Source organism: Panicum virgatum, chromosome 8K (assembly GCF_016808335.1).
Source record: "Panicum virgatum strain AP13 chromosome 8K, P.virgatum_v5, whole genome shotgun sequence".
Classification (NCBI taxonomy): Eukaryota; Viridiplantae; Streptophyta; class Magnoliopsida; order Poales; family Poaceae; genus Panicum; species Panicum virgatum.
The window spans coordinates 45,029,235-45,054,279 of record NC_053143.1 but is presented as its reverse complement, the minus strand read 5'-3'; the positions used below and the strand labels follow the sequence as shown (position 1 = coordinate 45,054,279).

The 25,045-nt window shown below is 54.2% G+C and overlaps 2 protein-coding genes across 2 annotated transcripts in view; one reads left to right on the top strand and one right to left on the bottom strand.

The window, feature by feature from the left end:
- Positions 1-6,746, top strand: part of LOC120644834 — a 45,871-nt gene extending 39,125 nt beyond the window's left edge. The window contains exon 4 of the mRNA XM_039921566.1: positions 6,309-6,746. Within this exon, the coding sequence (XP_039777500.1) occupies positions 6,309-6,352 (44 nt within the window). The 3' untranslated portion in view covers positions 6,353-6,746. The remainder of the gene's footprint in view (positions 1-6,308) is intronic.
- Positions 6,747-19,350: 12,604 nt separating this feature from the next.
- LOC120645809 (extensin-like) lies at positions 19,351-19,977 on the bottom strand. The gene has a single exon (XM_039922546.1). The coding sequence runs from the start codon at positions 19,975-19,977 to the stop codon at positions 19,351-19,353; it is 627 nt and encodes a 208-aa protein (XP_039778480.1).
- Positions 19,978-25,045: the final 5,068 nt, after the last annotated feature.

The following is a 25,045-nucleotide window of genomic DNA, read 5'->3' as shown; positions in this document are numbered from 1 at the left end:
GAGATCCACATCGGCGCCCCTGAATTGGGGTTCAGCGGAAGCAGCCTGTTCTCGACTAGCCGCTCCAAAACCGCCTCGGTGGCGGTGGATCTCCCCCACGGCAACGGCTCCTGGACATCCGCCATTGCTTCAGACCAAGGGGGGGACGCGGGGAGGCAAGATCTGCGGTGGCCAAGGTGCGCTCTCACTTTCCTTCCTCTACTTGCTCTCGCTCTCGGCTACGTGCTCAGAATGCAGGGGAGGCGAAGAGGGCAAGGGAGATGAAGGAAAATGGCCAGGTGAGCCCAAACAGTCCCCCACCCTTGCATTCAATGTGGTGGATTTTGCCGTCACTGACGGATGGGTCCCACGACCGCGGAGTCTCCCACGCGCGCACTCGGCAATAATTACGGCGCGGTAATCAACGGACGCGGTGCGACTGTTGCGCTGTTCCATCCGTCAGCCGCCGCCCACGCCGCTTCGTCTACCCGAGGAAGTTACCTGAAAAGGCGCGCCCGCACCGCACCGCACAAACTGGGCCACGTCACCCACAACCAGCGAAAGACCCGCGCACACAACTAGCGACTCCGCGCCGCTTGCGAACCATGACGGAATATTCCTTTCGGGGGTACTTCACCCTCGAGGGAATCCTATTCCAAGGCCTTACTGATCAGGGGTTCGAAGCCTGGCCGGTCGAGGGTTCGACAGGCGCCCCAGATCGCCAGAGTCAGGGACTGCATGGATGTGCCATACAAGCTACCCTCGAACGCGGAGTTCGAGACGTCCTACGCAGTGTTCAAGGCCAGTCGAGGGTGCCTAGCAGGGGGATCCCATCGAGGGAGAGCATCGAGCCCTCGGACCCTATCGAATGGGTTCGAGCCCCGCCTAGCAAACCTTCGCGAGCACTTTATGTGACGTGTCCACGGACCACGAGCCGACCCTTATCGAACGGGGCACGGACGTCCACTTGAACTACCCGATAACAGCTCATCGAAGCAGCCATGGCTCGCGGCCCGGGCATGGGTAGCATGGTGCACTTCACCCCTCCTCCCTGCGGAAGGGCGACGAGGGTCATAACCAAAGTCGAGGGTTCCCTGAACGCCTTTACATAGGCCGGGGCTCGGGGGCTCCTCGCACACCGCGGCTCAGGCCGTACCCTCGAATGGGTCGACGATCGTCGATTGTGAAGTTCCGTGTGTCTAATCAAAACCCCTACTGTTGACGCACGCCTACCTGATGGTTAAGCTAAATACTGGGTCACTGTTCCAGCACTGAGAATGCCGAGGGCGGCTAAAAGAGTGCCGATGACGGCTGAAAATGACGCTGGACGGCCACCCCAGTGAAGCAACAAAGTGGGGCGATGTTTACAGCCCTTGGACGAGTACAAACACTCCTCCAAGACCTCGGGGGCTACACCCGCGGGTGCGCTGACGCGCCCCCACGGAGGACACTTCACACATTCGAGGACCGAAATCTCCTACAGGGGTGGCACCCACCCATACACCTTCGGACATCCTCTCCGCGAAGGGGAAGGAGACTTCATTGGTCTTTACAAACAAAGATTACAAAGGGCTACCGGCTTAAAGCCGTCGAAAAGTACAAACTTATTGCCACCTGCGTGGCAATTTTCCCTGTCTTGGGGAGGAGCGAGCGACGAAGAAAAGCACCAGGCTCCTGGCTGACGTGACGGCCAAACTACTTGGGATGCGAGGAATAGCCCCCAGACCGCACGGGTCCAGTGGGTTGCTTTCCTCGCAAGCTTTCTTCTAGCATCTCCTCCACCGAAGACTATGCGGGGGGTCGAGCTGGTGGACAGCACCCTCCACACCGTCTGCCCGAGAGCAACCTTATCGCCAGGGGGGACGATGCGAAGAATAGCCACCAAACCTGGCACCAACGCCATGGTCAGGTGTCTCCATCCCCCTTCAGGCTAGGGGACATCGCGGAAGCAGGACCCCACGGGGCCAATGCTCTTCTGCTAGTCCCACTGAAGCTGAGGGATGGTGCGCACGCTCTCTCTGGCTTTCCCCCGCCGCTCGCAAGCATTCTTCTAGCACCAAAGCCTAAAAAAGCTAGGCCACCCCGTCTGGGGGCCGGTCGTGAAAGGCAAAGGAAAACATTACAAGACTTAGGCGATGCTAGAAGTAGGAGCAGGGAAGTTGGAGAGGAAAGGGAACCCCATGACCCCTATTTGTAGCTGCGCCGGGCGCCAAGCATCAAGCCTGTCGAAGGGCGAAGGTTTGGACCGTCCGTGATGGCGCGGCCCTCCACGAGCAAAAGACACGATGCGACAAAGCAAAGCTGAGTCCTTGGGTGCTGAGCGGCGCAGCATCGGCCCAGGCCGACAGCCCTCGAATGGTGCATCGCAAGACGACCAGGGAAAACGGGGCCGAGGCCCTGAGCGCGGGACGGCACGACGAAAGCACTAGCTGCTGAGCAGCAGGCGCCACCGTCGCCCTGGCCCACTCAGCACGCGGATGCGTCTCATTCCCAGAACAAAACAAAAAAGGCGCGCACCTAGAAGTACTCTCCCCGCAGGCGCACTACCCCGACCGACGAGTTGTCACATCCGCTGGGCCGGCACAAAGGTGCACCTGGCAGGTGCACAGCACCGATCGATCACGTCAAGGGGTGAAATCGCTGAAATACCCTTTGGCCGAATCCCTTGACTCGACCAAAGCCTCGGGGGCTACTGTCGGGTACCACAATTAGGGACACCCTAATCGGGGTACTAAGATCACCCTAAAAAATGCAAACACATGTTAGGCAACTGGGCCCACGAAGGCCCACGACCACCTTCCAATCTGGAAGAAATGACTCAAAGAAGCCCAGCATGCGGCCCATTCGCACCCCTCTCGGACCCGCAGGGCGATCTCTGCCTCGCTCAAGGGCTCCCATCGGGACCCTCGACTGCGCCCCGCATCTCCGCCTCGCTCGAGGGTAGCGAACCTACCCTCGAGCGGGGCGAACGATCTCCGCCTCGCTCGAGGCCACCCATCGACATAAAGGACAAACGGCCTTTCCACTCACCCGCCCGTCGTACGAAGGCATTGAATGCCAACCACTCCTCCACAGCAACCGGGATAGATGGCGTCAGGCCGCCATTCCCCACAGTGGCTGTGATCGGAGTCCTATCCGCCAACTTCGGTCACTACTCTGCCATCCCGGACGCTGTGGCCGCACTATGGAACCTGCGACGCAGGATGAGATGGGCTCGGCACTGTTCCCGTCACTATTCTGCCAACTCTTGCTGTCCGGACTCCACCTCATCACGCGTATGGTCCCAGACCCGCCCCCTAATTGGGAAGGGGCCCGGTGTTGCCACGAGCCCTTCGAAGAGGGATGCCCATCACTAGCAGCCGGAGGCCCGGACCTCCCCCCTCGAGGGGTCCGGGACCTCCACGCGACCTTCAGACCTCCTTAGTGTGCATGCCGACACTTTGTCCAGGGGGGTTCGGGATCGCCACGTGCCCCGTTACTGCTGGAGCACGCAAGACCCTTACCTGCAGGGCCCACGGAACGCCACCATGCCGCATCTGGAGGACTGTACGCCTGCTGGGGTTGGAAGGACGCCGGCGCGATCTCCGTGAGGTCAAGGACGATACCTAGGACGACTGCCACACCCGACGCCATGCCCCACAGTTTACTTCCTACAGTGTACGACCACTGCACCCCCGCGATTCGGGGGAAAACGATGACTTCAACGTTCCCCTACTCATGTATCCCGCCCCTCCTTTTAACTATAAAAGGAGGAGGCGGGCATCCTTTAAGGGGGGATGGTCACCTACATTCGCGATCATCATCACACTATCAGCACCACTGAGCACTCACCTCAACCGACTCCTCTTCTAGCAGAGACCTGGAAGCTTCCCTCCCTCTCTCGCCTCGCTTGTACCCCCTACTACAAGCACTCCGGGTGCAAGATAATACAGTGCCCTCGCACACCCCCTTGCTGGACGTACGGCCCCGCGGCCGGAACCAGGATAAACCCGTGTGTTACTGTGTTGCCTCTTGCATCAATATCTGGGATGAGGAAACACGCAGCATTTACTAGTTGGGATCCGGACCCCCGGGTCGGGACACCGACAACGATCAAGTGCGTACAGAAACTTGAGGGCCTTCTCATGCTCTGTGTAGTCAAGGGTATCAGCAGATCTGTTAGCATTGACTTTGTTCACGATCGATTGAAACCGACTGAATATGTCGCCAATGCTCTCACCCGGCCCCTGTGTGAAGTTCTCATATTCACGCCGGTGAGTCTCGAAAAGCCTAGCCTTCACTTGAGGTGTGCCCTCGTGGTAGTTCTCAAGACACGTCCAGACTTTGTGGGCTTCCTGAAAACCCTGGACTGAGAACTCCGCACGAGAAATGCCAGCGAACAAGACATTGACAGCCTTGGAGTTAGCCTCGTGCTCGGACACCTGAAGAGGAGTGGTCCGAACGGCAAGCACCTCGTACGCCTAGTACTTGGTGATATCCCAGACCTCGGCTCCCATACTTTGCAAGAAGGCACGCATGCGAACCTTTCATTAAGCATAGTCCTCGCCGGTAAACACTGGGATCTTACCAAGACTTGCCATGGTCGTCAAGTGGTTTTCGAACTGGGTAAGGTACTGAAAACCTCAACCAACCTCTGATACCAATTGAGGGACTGAAAAGGCGACCAGAGGGGGGGGGTGAATGGGAGCCGATCAAAAATTATCGCAAACAAGAGCTCGGCTTAAGATTCCAAGTGTGCACCCAACCCAAGAGTCCTAGGTGAAGTGCAGAGTAGCTATAAAGGAACTACACTAACTCAAAACAACCCTTGGAACAAACGAGATCAATCGCGGAAGAAAACACGAAGAACTCCACGAGAAACAGCACGGTATAACTCACCAAAATTCGTAGGCACGATCACAAAGGACTTGTGAACATGACCACAGAAGGAATCGACGAATCAATCCATGGTTTGGGAGAAATCGAAGAAATTCCGAGCAAGATTGGGGTTTTCTCAAGAACGCAACAACTTCGATTCCGGGGAACTCGTGATTCCAGAGGGTATAGCACTAGGCTAGATGGTTTTGAATCACTATAAAGAGTCACTCGATCATCAGAAAACCGCTCGTCATCTCGTGCTCAAGATTCGTCGAAGGAAAATCGAATTCATCCAAAACAAAGCACAAATCGTACAAGATTGAATTGAATTCAAAACCCCGGAGGGCACAAGGAGGATTGGGCCTACTTTCCCGATCAATCTCAGTACAAGAGTCTCAAAGATCCATCTCCAAAATCCTAATCCTAGAGAAGAAAAGGAAGAACAGAGAGGAGGGGAGAGGGGCAACATGAGGAGGACGGCGGCTCAGTTCTGGCACTGGGAAAAAGAGCACCGAGAGAGAGAGAGGGTGAGGGAGTTTTTAACCCACTAACTCTAGACTAAAAGACTAAACTACCCGTAGACTCAAATAAACACTAGAAAGCCCGTAGGGGCAAAACAGGAAAAAGATACAAGTACTCATCCAACGGTCGAGGTTCTTTCTTCGAGTCGAAGTCTTCTTCGCGATGCTGCCGTGTGGATGAAAATCCGGTCCGCGGTTTTGGAGGGTCCGCGAAACCCGGGTAAGTGGCCGGTTTTGAGAAAACCGCCAAATCTCCACGCACGGGAAGATTACCGCTTCCACGCCGTGGCCCTGGACGCCGTTCACGCCTCGGCCTCCTGACGGCCCTAGACGCCGCCCGACGCCCGTCACCTCCTCGCCCGCAGCGAGGCCCTAGACGCCGTCGACGCCCGTCGCCTCCGTCAGTCCCAAGACCGACGTCCGTGCCTCCACGACTTGGCGTCTTCAACCGCCGTCCGCCTCCTTGGTTTTGTGGCGCAAACCAAGAAACCCACCTTCCGTCGCCGCTTGCGCCCTCGATCCAGGAGTGGACGCCACAACTGCCGCCCGGCCCGAGCTCCGGTCCCGGCTGCCCTTCACCGCCGTCCACCGCACGGTCCATCGGCCACAGCTCCGCCACGGCAGCTCACCGTCGACACTCGACGCCCGTGTACCTGCAACCAAAGACCAAGCGCACGATCACACCGCACGGTTGACAATTCACTCATCACAAGCAGGATAAAGTACTCAACATTTCTCAGTCATCCTCCTGGATATCGTTGGCCTCAGTATGTGCAGATCTAAACCTCCTGAACACCACCACCCTAAGTATGAATGGGTAAGTGTTTATGCAGTCGCATGCATCTATTACGTTATCGCTTCTTATTTCTTAATCATTAGTGAGCTTCAGGCATGCATCTAATATAAGCTAGTCATGTACAGATAATGCATAGTACTGCTTTGTGGTTTCAGGCTTGGGAGGCTTGGGAAGCAGGACTAACAGAGGAGTTGTTTGATCCGTCATTGTTTGACGGGTCTCAGGGAATGGAGATCATTAGAAGGTGGGTGCAGGTAGGACTGCTGTGCGTTGAGGAAAAACAGGGCAGACCGGCCCACCATTGCGGATGTTCTTGAGATGCTAAATGGCAAGAAAGAGTTGCCGACACCAAGGAAAATAGCCTACTACGTGCCTGGTCAGACGGATCGTTGAGCCCCCGTCTCCTCGCTAGCTTGTATTACGCCACTGCTCTTGGCATTACTACAATATCATGTGCCTCATCATTCTTCTATTTTCAAATTACATGTTGAAGAAAACCACTCGAGGAGTGTTAATCAACAAATTCCAGTGCGGCCTCTGCGAACACGAATTTGTCAACTCGGTGTGAAGAACAAAGATACAAGCTTCACCAATTCAAGATGTGTCCATCTTGTTCTATCGAAGCGACATACCAAGCAAGAGATGCATGGCAACAAGACACGGACGTTCCGCCGTCGTCTCGCCGTGCGACCCTTTACGAGGAGGCAACGCGATGTTCCTTATGCCTGCGTACGTCTTGCCGTCCGAAACGGGGGCCGCTGGTGGCTGCGCACGCGCGGCGATAGGGTGAGCACATCGGGACGGGAGTTGTGTTCCGACAGACGGCTGCACCCCCGGTCGAGGTCGCCCCGGCCCGTCCGCCTCCAGGAGCGTGGCAGCGGCTAGCAGATGCAAGAGGGCGATGGGCGAGGCTCCCAGATGCCCACGAGGAAGCGAGGGACGCCCTGGGCGCGGCGGCGCTCCGGCGAGCCGCAGAGGAGGACGCCCCAGAGGGTGGAGGAGTGCGGCATGAAGCGGAGGAGGCGGTCTTCAGATTCAATTCACACTCCCCCCCCCCCCCCCCCCCCCCGTGACCCATGCATGGGGCCGTCGTCGTTGGTTGATCACCGTTGCTGCATGCAAGATGCCGCGGCACGAAGCTGTCAGGATCATGGGGAGCGTCCGACCCCACGCTGCCGCGCACCAAGTCCACTCTGACAGTGCTTGAATCGCTCTTGTTCATCTCCTAGCCCTTCGCTCTCCTCCAGCAGGCGAGCAGAGCAAGACGGAGCCTCGTCTCCGTCCGGCTTACGGCTGCGGATGCATTGGGAAGGGAAGGCGCATCCGCAGCAGAGTTGCAGCCGAGTTACAGCGGGGCTACCGGCCAAGCTGGGCGGCAAGGAGGACGGGGAGGGAAGCGGGAGACGACCGGAGCTCGGCGGCACCCCAGTGAGCCGCGCTGTGAGGCGGAGGCAGCGCTCCTCGCCGGCCGTGCACCCCCTGGGCGCCTACCAGCCGTCCGATGCGGCGTGTGCGGTCCAGATGGACTGAATCGTGGAAGTAGGTCGCGGCGCTGCGCCTCGTCAGAGTCAGTCAGAGTGCCGTCCTCCTAGCCGCTGACGAAGCGGGCCCACGGTCAAGGCTCGGCCGAGCCGAGGTCAAGGCTACGGCGGCGGCCGGGCATTGCTGATAGCCGGCGGCGTACAGGCTCCGGCGCCCATGCCGGCCGCGACGGCAAGCCGGTGTTCCAGAGCGAGCAAGGACGAACGCACGGCATTAGCGGGCCCCTGAGCGAGAGGAGCTCACCATCAATCCATTTGCGGGTTGAACGGCGTGCAAGGAGGTCGGAGGTGTGCCGGAGGCGTTGATGTTGAGGCCCAAGGGCGGCTGTAATGGTGAGCGGTGGCTCGGGAGTTGAAAAATCCCCGGCGAGGACCCGGAATACAGGATTACGGTGGTCGGGGGGAGGTTGAGGAGCAGCCTAGGGAAGTGGACAAGCCTTGGCCGGAAGGAATTTGGTTTCGGTGGTGCTGGAGCGAGGGAGGAGGAGGAGGAGGAGGCCGTCCGGGCTGATTGAAACGTGAGCCAGGTGAGCGAGGGAGACGATCTCCAACGAGCACGAACACAACGAGTCGATTTCAGATACCGTTCGTCAACTCCAAAACGACAGCGTTTGGCCGGCCAAAACTCCCATAAATCGTGTACAACCTACCCAACTGATCTGTACAAAAGTTGTAGCGCTAAGAAGCCTCTACTTGTTTAAGCAAGGATACTTGGATAAAAGGCGCACGTTTTGAAAGATGTTTAGCTCCAAATCTGGGCAAAAATATGCCTTTTTTCTGAAAATTCAGAGATGTGAAGAATGACTTTTTGCAAACTTTGGGCGGGATTTCGATGCGCGTGCAAGAGGACAGCCGGAGCGAGGCGAGGGCGCCGAGAGGATGAGCATGCGGAGCCGAGGTCATGAGAGATCGTTCTGCGCGCCATGCCGGCCCGCCGGGCGCCGGCCAGCCGCGCCCAGGAGCTGCTCGCGTTGCGTCGCGCCCAGGCGCCGCAGGAGAGCGGCGGCGGCGGCTAGATCCAAGAAGGCGAGGCTCCTAGACGCTCAGGGGGAAGGGGACGGAAGCGGAGGGACGCCCTGAGCTTGGCGGTGCTCCGGCGAGCCGCGGAGGACACCCCAACGGGCGGACGGTGTTTGAGATGCCGACCTGGTGGACGGTATTTCAAATACCGTCCGGCCCCTGGGCCCGTACCGACCGTCCGTTGCGACGTGTGCGGCTGCAATGGGAGCGTTGCGGGGGTGGGGGGGCGTCTTCCTTGTCAGGGGTTCGCGTTAGCTTGCCGGTGGCCGCGGTGCGTCGGTGGCTCGGAAGATGGGAGAAATCGCTTCGGCGGCGATGGCGGCCGGCAGGGTGGTGCGAGCGAGCGCGGACAGACATGCTCGTCGAAACGACGTACCGGCGTCCGGCGAGGCCTTGTGCTTGCCCCGGTGCCGCGCGGCGCGCGCACTGGAACGCGCCGCATGAACTGGAGGCGACCAGAACCAGCCCGCGCGTGTGGAATCGGCAATTCGGCAGCAGCTAGCCATCATCAACGCATCGAACTCGATCGAGGAGGAGGGTTGAGCCCAGAACGCGTCGATTTGCAGGTTAGCGGGGTGGTGGTGCGCGTGCATGCATCTCGCGGCATCTGCCGCCGGGGCTGAAAGAGGCAACGGTCGACGCGTGCGGCGGCGGAACGGAACGGTCTCCTGGTCGAAGTAAGAAGCAGGCGGCGGCCGCCGGGACTCGCCGGCGCTCGTGCAAGCCGCGGCGTGCGGCGGAGACGCCGCTCTCGCGCCCCCACGGGGCGGATGGTGTTTCAGATACCGTCCGGGTGGACGGTATTTAAAATACCGGCCACCCCCTCCGTGCCTACCATCCGTTGGATCGGATTTCTACGGCCAAGATTGGGGAGTCCCTTCCTCTTCCTCTGTCCAGTCCATGAACGCCGATCACGCGGCTCGCCGCTCGCGCACTGCTCGCCGGAGCTCCGCCACCCGCCGGGCCTGCTCCTTTGCCTGGGTCTCCTCGGTGCCCATGCCTACCGCACGGGTGCACCTACGCGCTGCCGAGTGCCGGAATGGAGGCGAGTGCACACCGCGCGCAGGTGCTGGCCATTGGCCGGAGTGGCATGGAGCACGCTTCATGCCTTCATCACGGAGTTCCGGCGTACAGGAGGAGAGAGAGCCGGCGGAAAGGATTTGTAGAAATGCCGCTCGGTTGGCCGGCGAAGAGGACAAGCTGAGACCCGGCGCGACCCGACCACCAGATGTGCTCATCGTGGCAGCGAGATCACGATGCCAGCGCGGCGGCGGCGGCGGCTGCTGCTTCAAGGTCTCCAGAGGAAGCATATCGCAGTAGGGGGCTCGCCGGCGCCCGGACAAGCCTCGGCGTGCGGCGGAGACGGCATCCTGGCGATTTCTTGGACCGACCGTCCACCCCTTGGGCTGTACCGTCCGTCCGATGCGACGTGGGCCTCTTCCTCGTCAGGCGCAGCAGCCGGTGGCCATGGCGAGCTTCTCCTCCCTTCGCCGGCGACGGTCTCAGCTGATTGCGTCGGAGCTCCGCGGCGCCCTGCCGGAGGGTCAGTCTCCGTCTCCGTCGCCGTCGCCATCGCCGGTGGGCTTCCATGGACGGTCAGTCTCCGTGCCCGAGCAGAAACCTGATGCGGCTGTCGTGGACGGTCCAACGTCCAAGTCCAACCCGGCAGTCCCGCACTGGGAGCGCACGACGCCGGCGCACGGTGGATGCGAACTGCGGCGACGGCGGCGCGGTAGCAGGAGCAAAGACGCCATAGGCGGTGGCCTTCGGGAGTCGCCGGCGCTCGGGCGACCCATGGCTTGCGCCGGAGATGACGACCCCGCGGGGTGGACGGTGTTTGGGATACCGTCCGGGTGGACGGTATTTGAAACACCGTCCACCCCCTGGGTGCCTTGTAGCCATCCGATCGGGCATGTGCCGCCCAGATCAAGACAGTCTCCTCTTCATCTTCCTCAGTCAGACTTGGACTCTGACGGGTACTCCAGCCAGCGCCCAGGTCCGCGAGCGCCAGCCATGCCGCTCGAGTTCCTCGCCGGATCGGAGCTCCGCCGCCGACCGGCCCCGCTCCTTGCTGCCGCTGACCACCGTTGCCTGGCCTGGTCTCTGCGGCGCCTGTGCCCAAAGCCCCACACCATCCTACTACCTCGCCGGAAGGCCAATTGGGTTAAATTTGCCATGCCCTGCATCCTGCTATTGGCCTTTTATTTGCCATGTCCTGTTCACCAATGGCGTTTGTCCGGGGAATCGAATGAAGATGGTGGCGAGCTGGTGCTATATAGCTGAGTTAACTTGATCTGCACTGTGCTGTTAAATGGAAGGTTGACAGTAACAGCACCCTTGCTAGCTCTCTTGTTAAGGTTCATTGTGACTTGTGAGTCTGCAGACAGGTCAACTGGCATCATACTGAATTTCTGCAAGATTTCATTTTCTCCCTGGAGGAGATGCTTCAGTAGGAACTGGGAAGTGCTCCCTGGGATTATATTTCAGCCGGATCCTCTGTTTCCGAATCCTTTCAGTTTGGTGAGCAAAAAGTTCAGTATTCTGTCCATAATGGGCTCAGATAGTCAGATGTTGCTTCTAATCTCCTTGGCCTCACTCAGTCAAGACACTGAAGCAATGGAGGATTGATTAATATGAATAAACTGTTTCTGCAAGATGATTACTATCCATCCTTGTTATCAATTGCTTTTCCTTGTTGGGTAATACGATTTCTAAGGTAGGACTTCCAGCTGTGGTTCAGATAGTGCATCCCTGTTTACTTGGTCCCATGATGTTGCTGCAGTGAAATATGATAGCATGACACAGAGCAGAATCACCAAGGATTCACATGCTGCGCCCTGATCGGAAAAATTCAGATATATCACCACTTCACCAGTACCTCTCCTCTCTCTTCTGTTTTGGATTTTGGCTACCCTTAGGGGAACGCAATTTGGTTTTGTACCACCGAATCTTTTTTTAGTTCCCTATATTAGTACGGCTGTTGTCACTATTTTTTCATTGGTCTTGCTTTTGATTCTTTTGAGCTACCACAAAATTGTTAACTCCCTAATTATAATTTGATGGTCTCAGTAGTACCTCTTGATACATACCGAGGAGTAAAAAAAACTCAAATTAGTATTATACACCACTAATGAAGTACAGTTCCATGTCCTTGTGGCACATGCATTAAGCATTGGAGACGGTGGAAAAACTCAAATTAGTATTCATGTGCAAAATTCTGGTACTTTGGCATGGAGAAAGGGCAGGCTGGTCAAGGATGAACTAATAGTGCACCAGAGTTGGACAAGGCTTGTGAAGGATGGACTCAGTTCAGCAGATGGCTAGCTTTGTACAACTATGGGATTTGGTGCAGCAGGTGGTGCTATCAGATGAGCAAAATCAGACTGCCTGAAAATGGACAGTAAATGCCAAGTATACTACGAAATCAACCCATGACATCCAATTTTCAGGCTAGAGTACTACTATTCCGGTTCCGGGTATGACAATATGGCTCAAGCAGAAGGGAAGCACAAATTCTCATGATCTTGTTCTTCGACTGGTTTTAGTGTCACAAAGACTGCATGCGTATTGCTACTTTCTCATGGTTCTGCTCTTAAGAATTGTTCCCAACAGCAGCAGAATCTGGTGTGATCACGTCGTCTGTTCAAGAATTCAGAAGTTCAGAACTGCTGCAACGCCCAATGCATAGTAAAGTTGAAGCACCTCCGAATTTAATCATGTACGGATTCCCTTCAGTGCTCGGTGTTGAGATTTGGGGAACTTTTCTGGTGTGTTGCTTCTCACAGAACGCACACTGTTCATTATATTTCTCCAATATGCAAAAAGATTCTTTACATTTTTTTCTATTTACACCAACAGTTCCCCTCAGTATTGGCAAAATATATTCAACGTACCCATCAACCTGTTCGCAACGTGAGCAGGGCGTGGCGCCGCGGACGCGACGCCCTCGTCGGGGTCGAAACTGGGAACACGGAGGGTGTGACCGGCGGCGAGCTGCTGCAGCAGAGCCCGCTGCATCGACTGGAGGCGACCAGAAGCCCAGAGGGCGCGCCGTCCTGGCCAACAACCTTGCCGCGCCCAGAGGTTCGTGACTGCGTGGTCGTGCTCCGTGGAAGAATTGATGCGGTCGCGTAGCATAAAAGTGGAAGAGACGACGAAGAGAGACATAGGTTGGATATGGCCGGAACGCAGCGGCGCCCCGGCCAGCCATGGCGTGCGCCACGAAGCAGAGGAGGCGGTCTTCAATTTCCCGGCGACCCCCCTGGGGTCGTCGTCGTCGTTTGATCACCCTTGCTGCGTGCAAGATGCCGCGGAAAAAAGCTGCCAGGATCATGGGGGAGGGTCGCATTGATGGACGGAGCGCGGCGATGCTCCGGCGAGCGGCGGCATCAAGCGGCCGCGGTGTTTCTTGCGACACCAGGGGGGTCAGGGGGTGGACGGTATTTCAGATACCGTCCGCACCCTGTGTAGCTAGCAGCCGTCCGATCCCGCTTCTGCGGGCCAGATTACACGCATCGTCGCAGGAGACATCTTCCTCCTCGTCAACCTCTGACGGCTCCGACTCCCGAGTCCGAGGCCGTGCGCGTCCCCGGCGGGCGCCTCGCCGGCTCACCTGGTGGCAGCCTGGCAGGCGAAGGTTCACGCCGGCGGCTACCCGACACGTGTCTGCAGAGATGTCGCAGCCGCCGGGAGCTGTGGCCGCCATGGGCAGGCTCGCCAGCATTCCCTGGCTTCTCTACGCTGGAGCCTGGAGGTCACCGGCGGAGGCGCGGCCCGAAGATTTTACAATAGGGACGCTGAGACTTTGCAGGAAGACCCTCCTTGTCACTGTGGCAGTTTACTGTGCCGTCACTGTGGCAGCTTCCAGTTCAGGTTCAACCCGGCAGCATCGGGGAGCTCTGTCATCTATGTGCAGGGAAGATTACACCGGTGGGTCCAATACTCCAATTGGCAATTTGTCAAACGAGTCTCACAGATCTTGCAGCTAATGAAGAACAGGACGGTGCAGCTCTGCATGCAGCCACGGTGCTCTCTGCAAAGCGCCGATGCACTCTGATTGGCAAATCAGAAGGTGAGGTTATTGCAGACTGGCAATATTGAAATGAGTTTGTTGAATCTTGAAGCTGAAAGATGGAAGCACATGGCAAGTGGACATGAGAGACATATGTGGCTCTACTGTACAGTCACCTTTCCAAACAAACATCAGTCCTGAATTATTCAGTCCATTCTACAGAACTAGGCATCCTTTTGCATTCCGACAATAATCTACTATCCGTTTGGGGTTTGTAGTTTTTCGCATCACTGATATTCAGGATGACTGATCTTCAGTTTACAGAACACAGGAAAGAGATAGACAAAAGGTATGCGTGTACTTCCGGCCATCACTGTATTTTGTACAGTTCTTTGTACTTCCGGCCATACTGAGATCATATATATAACATTTTAGTTCTTCTTTGTACTTCCGGCCATCACTGTATTTTGTTTGCAGAATCACAATACTGCGAATTCAGTATGCGTGTTCACAAGAACATATGCTGCTTCTCTGAAGATTGGAATGGTACATACTTTTGTCATTTCTCGCTTCCATGAATTTGATTCAGAATCCTGCAAATTTCCAGGATATTTTCTTACATCCAAACATGCTGCTTCATTGAACATTCAAATTGCACACTCCTGTCATTTCTGTCTTCCCAAGATCAGATTCAGAGCGCACTCTGGGCATCCACGGTACTCTGGGCATGGAGATGAACAGTGATTTGAGAAACAGAGAGATGACAGGTGCTATGATGATCTGGGCAGAAACCAAGTTTCACCTATCCCTCGTGGCGTTGCCATGGTTCACCTCTTGCCTCCTGGAGAGCCGAGCAAGGATTCTGGCAATAGTAGGCTCCTGATCCTTATCACCTCGAACTCATGGTTTTGATTAAAAGCTAAATCTCACCCGAGTGATTTGGAGGCTCTCCTCACTCAAATTTTTTTCTTCCCCATCTACACCTCCTTCTCTAACTCCGGCAAGATTAGGGTTCGGATTAGGGTTCCGGATTGCTAGGGGGGCCGCTGCTCACCACCGGCCTTAGAAGGAGGGCTGGCTGGCCGTAGGCCGGCGCGGCGATGGAGGCCGGCGGCGGTGGCATCGCCGGCCCGGCGCGGCGGAGGACGGTCATGATTCACCTCTTGCCTCCTGGAGAACCGAGCAAGGATTCTGACGACAGTAGGCACCTGATCCTTATCACCACGAGTTCACGGTTTTGTTTGCAGGATGAGGGGAAAAGACCATTGTAGCCCTTTTTACCCCTCGTTGTATGAATAAATTCCATGAAAGATCTATAAAAATACACATATGGGAAATATAGCATTTCATAGTTCTAATAAAGAGTTTCAACTTGTGTTGTTGTGATGGCCCTGTATGCTGGCAGCAATTCTTTCAAACTATCCCAGTGTGCACCTTCAATGTTACCAGCAAGCGAGGCAACTGTAATCTGATTTTTCACCCACTTTGCCCATGCTGAGTCACCTGGGTGGTGTAGCCGATGCAAAAGCTTGAGCAGGAGGCATTGGTTGAAGGTTTTCAAGTCCTTGACGCCGAGGCCACCATGTTCCTTTGGGAGGCAGGCTCGCTCCCATGCTACCAGACACTGAGCACCACTTGTTGACGACTCACCAGTCCAGAGGAAGGCACGGCGGCGTTTGTCCAGCTCCTCAATTGTGCCTTGTGGTAGCATCATGGCAGAGAGGATATAAATTAGTGAGCTGTCCAAGACGGCATTCACCAGGACTGTGTGGCCCATGGCGTTCAACAAGGACGCCTGCCAGCCACTGTGGTATTTGTCCACTCGAGCGATCAGTGGGGTGAAAGCGCTCAAGTTGAGCTTGACATTGGATAGCGGCATACCGAGATACGTCTGAGGGAAACTATCTTTGCGGCAGCCGAGGATGTCGAGGAGGCCAGGCAGATCAGCAGCGTCCACATTCATTGGGACAATCGTACTCGTGTGAAAGTTTATCCTGAGGCCTGTTGCTATGGCAAACTGATCGAGCAAATTTTTCAGCCTGATGACATCTCCCGGAGCCGCCTTAAGTACAATCAGCATGTCATCTGCATACTGTAAGACCGGGCAACTGGCGTTGTTTATGTGAAAGTGATCGGGTGCTCTAGCCTAAGAGGGGGAGGGGGTGAATTAGGCACTAATAAAAACTTAGACCTATGGCTCCAACTAGTTTGCACAAAACTTAAACTAAAGTATGCTATCTAGATGTGCAACTAGGTTGTTCTAGTGTAAAACCCCTATCCCAAAAGAGTTTAGCAACCTATAGCCTTTCCTATCAAGAAACTATTCTATGAAAGTAAAGGCACACAAATTGCTAGTATGAAATGCGGAAGCTTAATGAGCGGGATAGGAGATAGCAAACTCTTGACGCGGGTGTTTATCCCGTGGTTCGGTTAGCTACAAAGGCCCACCTACATCCACGTTGTTGTAGCACTCACTAAGAGTATTGCTACTCGGCCACCAAGTCTCTTCCGTGAACACAATCACGGTCACCTTGGCCTCGGGTTCCACTAAGGAGCTTCTCCACAAAGGATGGGGGGTCTCCACGTCCCCCGCACAAAGTGTCGTCGCCGCTCCACACCAAGTCGGAGGGTCGATGACGTTGCCGGCGAGCTTCACGCTCCAAGGTGCCGGCGCACCAAGCTCTTATTTTGGTTCGCTAATGAACCATAGCACAAAGGCTCAAGGCCTTGCAATCTCACTCACTAAGAGCTAATCCTTTACACAACACTCTCAAAGTGTGCTAAGGGCTAAGGATATGAACACTAAGCTCTTGGATGGCTTGGAGTGGTTCTTGGGTGTGTATGTGACTTCCTTAGACTCCAGCAATCTTCAAATGGCCGGGGTGAGACGTATATATAGGCCAACAAGTCTTGTAGCCGTTGCTCCAACGGTTAGCAGAAAATCTACGTATCATCGGATGAACCGATGCCTCTGGCTGGGGTAGCGTCGGTTCATCCGGTCACTCATAACCCGAAGTAGCCGTTGAACTCCTGACAGCTGACACAGTGACCACCGGTTGAACCGATGCTTAGCCGTCGGTTAAACCGGTCACTCACAGCACTCAACTCTTCTGCTGACGTCATTCCACTGATGGTATGCACCGATGCTTCACCGGTTCAACCGGTGCTGAAGACTTGACTTTTGCGCGACTTGCATCGTCTCTGGAACACAGTACGCCCAATGCACCGATGCCCCTTTTAGAACCATCGGTTCATCCGGTGCCTATAAGCTGACTTGGCTTCGATTCCCTTCTGCACCAAAATACCATGGCGTCGGTTCTTCCGACAACCATCGGATGCACCGATGCTCATGCGTCGGTTCTTCCAGTGCTACCGACCGAAGAGCTTTCAGGGCGCTGCCCTAAGACCCGTGAGGGGCGGCTCCCCCTTGACCCCCGTCTGCTAAGCGGAACCCCCGTAGGGGCGGCCCTTCGGGCCTAATTTTGCCTATCTTCTCTTTGTCATCACTTAAAAACCTGAGAATGGTTATCTTAACAATCATATTAGTCCCATTGATTGCGTTGTCATTCGATCACCAAAATCACTCGAAAAATGGCATAAATGGTGCCATGTTTGTTTCAATCTCCCCCTTTTTGGTGATTGATGACAACACAATCAAAGCAAGCATAATATTTGCAAAAATTGACAAATTTAACCGCTTGATACCAATTGAAACCGCTTACACTTGCTTGGATGCTTACCATCATCCAATGATGACTTGGCCTCCCCCTAAAACCATGATTTCCCCCTTTGTTCCTCCCCCAATCTTGCTACTTCTCCCTCATGACTTGATTCACTCAGGTATTTCTCCCCCTTTGAGATATGCTTCTTCTCCTTGAGAAAATACCTTGCTTTGATCCACATTTCTCCCCCTTTGGAATCAAATCACCTAAAAGGTCTTGCTCCTAAAAATTTCTTGCAAAACAATATAGCGCTCTGTTCCGGTTCATCTGCTGGATTGCATGTTTAGCTTCCAGGTAGGTGAAGGGTGCAGCCAGGTGTGCAAGGTCCACCACAGGGGAGTCGTTGTAGATGATGTTCATGTCAAAGCCCCAGGTTGTTGCAGTAGAGGTGCCGAGGATGGAGGAGAAATACGCGGTGAGGGCATCTGCTTTAGCATTGTGCGCTGTGACCTCAGTGCCATCAATGACCAGAGTTTTGATTTGGTTCCTCCGGAGTCGAGCAGTGGCGTGAGCATGATGGAAGGCTGTGTTTGCATCAGCCTCCCGTATTGCCCTGAATTTTCCTCTTTGCTTCCAGTACGCTGCCCTCTCTCGAATTGCCACATGCAGTCGATCAGAACAAGCTTGCCTCAAGAAAAGTTCACCTGCGGACAGAACACGAGTTTCTTCTTGCAAGTTGAAAAAAGCGATAATGAATTTGCAGTTTTGTGTGAGAAAAGGGGGTGCCCGCCTTACCCTGGACCATACCTTTGCTGCACCTCTCGACGCCTTCAACGAACTCGCAAGATCACCTGCCGCGTCCGTTGTACCAGGAGCAGCACACCAGGCCAGGAGGATGGAAGGGAGGAAATCATTGTGTATGAGACACGAGTTCTCGAAGCGGAAAATATTTGGTTTTGGAACCGTGGTGGAGATGGTGACAACTAGAGGGGTGTGGTCAGAGGTGGGGCGTGTGAGAGAGGTAAGAGTAGTGTTGGGGAAGGTAGTGCTCATAGTGGCGTTAAGGAGAACATGACCTAGACGGGCGAGCATTGGGGTGTCACGTTTGTTAGACCAAGTAAACATCCGATCGAGAAGAGGGAGCTCCATGAGCTGGAGAGTGTGGATAGTATCGTTGAAAAGCGCAGCAAGAGAGGCATCAAAGTGATCATTGTTTTTGTCGTCCAGAGAGCGTATAAGATTAAAGTCCCCAGCAAGAAGCCAAGGGCCAGACACAAGTGGCGCAAGCTCAGTTAAGTCCTCAAGAAAGGGTACCGAGTCCCGGTGGTCAGAGGGGGCATAAACATTCGTGACAGAGAAGAGAATGTTAGTGACGGTAGAGGAGAGGACCGTCGTTAATGTGTGCTTGCGGGCAATGAAGCCCTCAAGGGAGAGGGAGCGTGCATCCCACGCAATTAGTATGCCACCTCTGGAGCCACTGGCATCAACACACTGGAAATCTCTAAAGTTGGGCGGTAAAAAGGAGTGAGCTTTCTGGTTTGTGGTGGAAGAGAGCTTGGTCTCTTGCAAGCAGATGATTGTGGGGTGTGCAGAGGTTAATGCATCCTTAACAACGTCGCATTTTAAAGAATCCCCAAGCCCATGCACATTCCAGGAGAGCAAGTGAAACACACGACCGTTTTGATTCTTTCCAATAGGACAAGCACCGAGCTAGAGCAAATCACCACACAGTGCACCTTCCATCCAAGGCACAGTGTGGCGAAGCTAACATTAACCTAGGAAGAAGGGGCGAGCACAAAGACTCCCCGAAGAGCTAGGACAACGACGACACGAACAAGACCGAGATCAGTTAACAACAACACGAGTGACACAGCTAGAACTAAAACACCAAGGAGACTGACGTTGGCGCTACTGCTAACAAAATGTGGCAAAGCAGTCCGCGTCCACGATGAGAGATCAGGCTTCATTCCTTGGATTGTAGCACCAGGTTCAGCTGCGCAGACGCCACCGGCCCAATGCCTGCGGCTGCGGCGAACTTGCAGAGATCAGTGCCGCCCAGGGGTTTCTTCTTCTTGCGTAGGAGCCCGTGCTTGGCAACTTGATCTTGCAGGTCACGGGAACAGGAGGACAGTGTGTTCTTGAGTGTCTTGAGTTGAGTTGCCTTCGCTGTCATGGTGATGAAGGTAGGCTTTTCCTTAGCGGCCAAGCGTGAACTGGGCTCGCGGCACGGCGGCTTGGCATGCGGCGGCCACGCGCGGGCAGGCGCTTCCTTCACGGGAGAAGGGTGCTCAGGGGAGGAGACAGGGGTAGGTGGTGGTGGAGGAGGTGTGTCAGGCAGTGGAGCCGGATGCCAAGCGAGGAGCGGGATGGATGGGTAAAAGGTGCGAGGCTGGCGAGGTGGCGCGGTAGTAGTAGCAGTGATCACCAGCGGGAAAGCAGGAAGGCGGGGCAGCGGGTAGGCGTTAACAAAGCCGTGGCAGAGGATGGTGGCACCGAGGAAGGCAGCGGGGTGCAGCGGTGCAGGGGGTTGTGGTGGCTGGTTTGCTGGCGGTGCTGGAGGTGGGGCAGGCCCAAAGACCGGGGGTGGCATGGCGGCTGGAGCTGGTGGCGGCAGGAAAGAGATAGACAAAAGGTATGCGTGTACTTCCCGGCCATCACTGTATTTTGTGCAGTTCTTCTTTGTACTTCCGGCCATACTGAGATCATATATATAACATTTTAGTTCTTCTTTGTACTTCCGGCCATCACTGTATTTTGTTCGCAGAATCACAATACTGCGAATTCAGTATGCGTGTTCACAAGAACATATGCTGCTTCTCTGAAGATTGGAATGGTACATACTTTTGTCATTTCTCGCTTCCATGAATTTGATTCAGAATCCTGCAAATTTCCAGGATATTTTCTTACATCCAAACATGCTGCTTCATTGAACATTCAAATTGCACACTCCTGTCATTTCTGTCTTCCCAAGATCAGATTCAGAGCGCACTGCTTTCTACTAAGCACAACGACTGTACCATATCTATAACATTTCAGCTTCTTCAAATTTGTACGGTTCTTCTCTGTACTTCCGGCCATCATTGTATTACGTGCAACGAATCACAATACTTCAATTCAGTATGCGAGTTCACAATAACATGTGTGCTGCTTGTCTGAAGATTGGAATGGTACATACTTTTGTCATTTCTCTCTTGCATGAATTTGATTCAGAATCCTGCAAATTTCCAGGATATTTACCCACATCCAAACACGCTGCTTCATTGAACATTCAAATCGCATTCTCCTATCATTTCTCTCTTGCAAAAATCAGATTCAGAGTGCACTGCTTTCTACGGAGCACAATGACAGTACCATTTTTTTATTCAGAGTATTCTTGATTAGCTCTGTCAGACTATCCTTGGTCTTCAACTCAGCAACGACTGTACCATTCTTGATTACCAAAATAACAAATTGACATGAATTTTAACGAGATTGCTCTCGGTGTGTATGAAATTGCTCTCTGAGCCATTGCCAGCGAACATGGCTCTGGTTTTGCTGCTGCATGCGACGGCCACCATCGTCCTTGCCGTGCGACGTCTGTTCCTGCAACCCCTGTCCCCCCATACTTGGATAGAAAGCTAGAAACTCGTGGCCCTGCCGGTCGATGCTATGCAAGGGGCCGACGCGAGGCGAGGGCGCCGAGAGGATGAGCACGCGGAGCCGAGCTCATGAGAGATAGTTCTGCGCGCCATGCCGGCCCGCCGGCGAGCCGCGCCCAGGAGCCGCTCGCGTCGCGTCGTGGTCGCCCCCTACGCCTCCACCAGCCGCGCCCAGATGCACGGGAGCGAGGCTCCTGGCACTCTCGAGGAAGAGGAGGACGGAAGCCCTGAACGCGGCGGCGCTCCGGCGAGCTGCGTAGGACGACGCCCAAAGGGGGGACGGTGTTTGAGATACCGACCGGGTGGACGGTATTTCATATACCGTCCGCCTCCTGGGCACCTACCGTCCGTCCGGTCCGATACGACGTGTGCGGCCGAGATGGGAGCGTTGCAGGGGGTGTCTTCCTTGTCAGGTGCAAGCAGAGTGCGCCGCCGCGGACGAGACGAGACGACCTAGCGCGCGGCGAACACTTGTGGCGGCGCGTACCTGCCGGTCGTCTTCGTCGGGGTCAGAACTGGGAACACGGAGGGGTGTGGCCGGCGGCGAGCTTCTGCAGCAGAGGCCGCTGCACTGACGCCGCCACTCACCACCGGGACGGACGGCTGCCGGTGATCAGCACAAGCCCAGAGAGAGCACCCTCCTGGGCAACAACCTTGCCGCGGCTGTCGTGGCATCAGCTTCCAGCAGTTCAGGTTGAACCTATGTGCAGGGAGCTCTCCAAGTCCAATCTGTGTGCAGGGAGGGAAGACGCTGGTGGGTGCAATTGGCAATCTGTCAAAGCCTGAATTCCCTGACGAGTCTCACAGATCTTCCAGGTAATCAAGAACGGGGCGGTGCAACTCTGCAGCCACGGTACTCTGGGCATGGAGATGAACAGTGATTTGCGAAACAGAGAGATGACAGGTGCTATGATGATCTGGGCAGAAACCAAGTTTCACCTATCCCTCGTGGCGTTGCCATGGTTTCACCTCTTGCCTCCTGGAGAGCCGAGCAAGGATTCTGGCAATAGTAGGCTCCTGATCCTTATCACCTCGAACTCATGGTTTTGATTAAAAGATAAATCTCACCCGAGTGATTTGGAGGCTCTCCTCACTCAAATTTTTTTCTTCCCCATCTACACCTCCTTCTCTAACTCCGGCAAGATTAGGGTTCGGATTAGGGTTCCGGATTGCTAGGGGGGCCGCTGCTCACCACCGGCCTTAGAAGGAGGGCCGGCTGGCCGTAGGCCAACCCGGCGATGGAGGCCGGCGGCGGTGGCATCGCCGGCCCGGCGCGGCGGAGGACAGTCATGATTCACCTCTTGCCTCCTAGAGAGCCGAGCAAGGATTCTGACGACAGTAGGCACCTGATCCTTATCACCACGAATTCACGGTTTTGTTTGCAGGATGAGGGGAAAAGACCATTGTAGCCCTTTTACCCCTCGTTGTACGAATAAATTCCATGAAAGATCTATAAAAATACACATATGGGAAATATAAGCATTTCATAGTTCTAATAAAGAGTTTCAGGACGAGCTGCAATCTATGCATAGAGGAAAAAAGTTAGGAGCTGTCAACGTGAGGGCACCATGGTCATTTCTCCTGTTATAGTGTCCTTGAGACTTATGAAACTAATTTTGTAATGAATCAACTACTCCAAAGTTGCGCCGTCTTATCTCTATAAAATTTCATAAATTTAGTTATGGCCAAAGATAAAAAGCTTCATTGGCGGAAGAAATAAAATATGTCTGCTAGTGCTATGTACCGTGCAATGGGATCATGCCCGAAGAAAATAGTTTCAACAGGAGCACTGGCCCGTCTGGGCAGCCTACCGAGCCCCCCAACCTCAGTTCCAGGTGACGGAACCAGGGATGGAACCCCGGTTGGCCAGCTCCCAGACTGGAGTTGCTACCACGACGCCACAGAGTCCTTCCGCAGCCAAGAGTTTCTTATCACTATGAAGAATCATTGTTTTTGTTTGTAAGACAAAGGGGAAAGACCATTATGCCCCTCCTTTTTGTGAGAACCGCCCAATTTAATACTATTTTAAATGAACCACCGGTCATTATCATCCAGATGAGAGTTAATACGTGGTTGCCCGGAGAGCGTGCCACATGTTATCTCATATCTAGAGACACGAATAACCGACACGTCATTCATCCAAAATAATATCAAATCCGGTAGTCCCGGTATGTGCTCCAACATACGTCCAGAATCAGCGTATGCACATACCGTTTACAATCGAATACATCACCAAAGAACCACAAATAGCAGTTTTTTACATTACTAGAGTTCGAAACTTATCCTTACAAGTTCAACATAGGAAGGTTCAAACTAATCTCCATTACACAGCCTTAGAGCTCACGAAAGCCATATTATTCAGAAACTTAAAGATTATTATATTTACATGCTCTCACGAAGTTCGATACGATAAAAAATACTACGATGATGATGCCTTGCTCAAGGACATCACCATAGCCGCAACGACCTACTCTTCCCCCACATTTGGATCAGCGGGGTAGAAGTGGCCGAACACCACTTCCGGCTCACCTGCAACTAGGTTTAGAAAGCAAACTGAGTACAAAAGGTACTCGCAAGACTTACGCGATTAAATAAACAAGAATCATGCATTGGTTCAAGTAAAAGCTTTAAGGCTAAGTAATTATTGCATAAGCATTAGCTCTCTACACTATCACATATCAGAATTGATTAATGTTGCCCAAACCCCTAATAACTTTTAGTTAGTTAAGAGTATAACATGTAAAGTGTCACAGAGGTGCCACGAACCATTTCCATCATAACCGAATTTCTACGAGGAGTTCATGGGATAATGAGCTTGCTCATAACCGAGAGTGCGTCAATTCGAATATCTTTTATTCATTTTGGTACTTGGCACACAATAAAAAGCGTCCCCAGCAACCGGTCCATACTTTCCACACGGTTTCGCGAGCAAAGGATACAATGGGTGAGGGACTGAGGGTCCATGCGAGCGGAAAAGCAAAACCATCTTCCATCCTCACCTCAGTCTGCGCCGCTGCGTCAAGAGAAAAAACAGAGTCCAGACCGGCTTCAGCAACTCATCCTCAGAGCAGAGTTGCTGCCGAGTGAATAGAGAGCTCGTGGTGGGAGAATCAATTTGTTTGCTCTGATTGTTGCTCGGAGAAGATCCAAAACGTTTCAAGATCTTACCTCATCTGCTCGATCTTGTGCGCAGCTGCGTGCGGCGGGAAGGTTTCGATGGCAGATCCGGTGGCCACCGTGGTGGAGAAGATCGTCAAAATCGGGCTCAAGATCAAGGAGGCCGTGAACAGGGTTCGCCACAACGAGGAGGATTGCCGCGAGATCACGAGGCGCGTGCTGAGGTTCAGCGCCATCCTGTCAGCAGCAGCAGACGGGGACGGTGGCCGACAGCCCGGCGCTGGCCGGTGCGCTGGAGGACCTGGAGGAGACCCTGCAGCGTGCCCTCGAGCTCGTCACGGCCTGCCAGGAGAGGACCACCACCCGCCGCCTCGTCGCGGGGGTGACCTGTCGAAGCAGCTGCGCCGGGTACAGGATGACATCTTGAACTAAGTGATGCTGGCGTCCTTCGCCATCAAACGCCCACACCACCATCTTGTTGCTTACTATTCAGGCTGGTGGTCAGCCTCCGCCCCGGCAGCAGCAAGCGGTACAGTTGTTTGATGCTTTAGTAGATGTCCTGAAACCTGAATCTTGATGTTAAATCATGTTTACCTGCTAGCTTCACCTTCAAATTGTTAATAGTTTACCCAAATAATTAGAGATGACGACACATATCTTCTTGTAAAGCTTCACAATGCCACCACAACTAATTGAATTATTTTCCATATTTCAGGATGCAGGACTGACGGGTGTATCGAATGACATTCATTCAACTGAAGATGCTAGGTACATATGGCTGTGTTTCTCAGTTCCTGACGGCTAGCTTGTTAGTGCAGAGACTGATGGAAGTAGTACTTCCATAGTTCGACTACTAAGAATATAAATTATAAATTGATTGGTGTAAAGGCAATATGTTGCCAT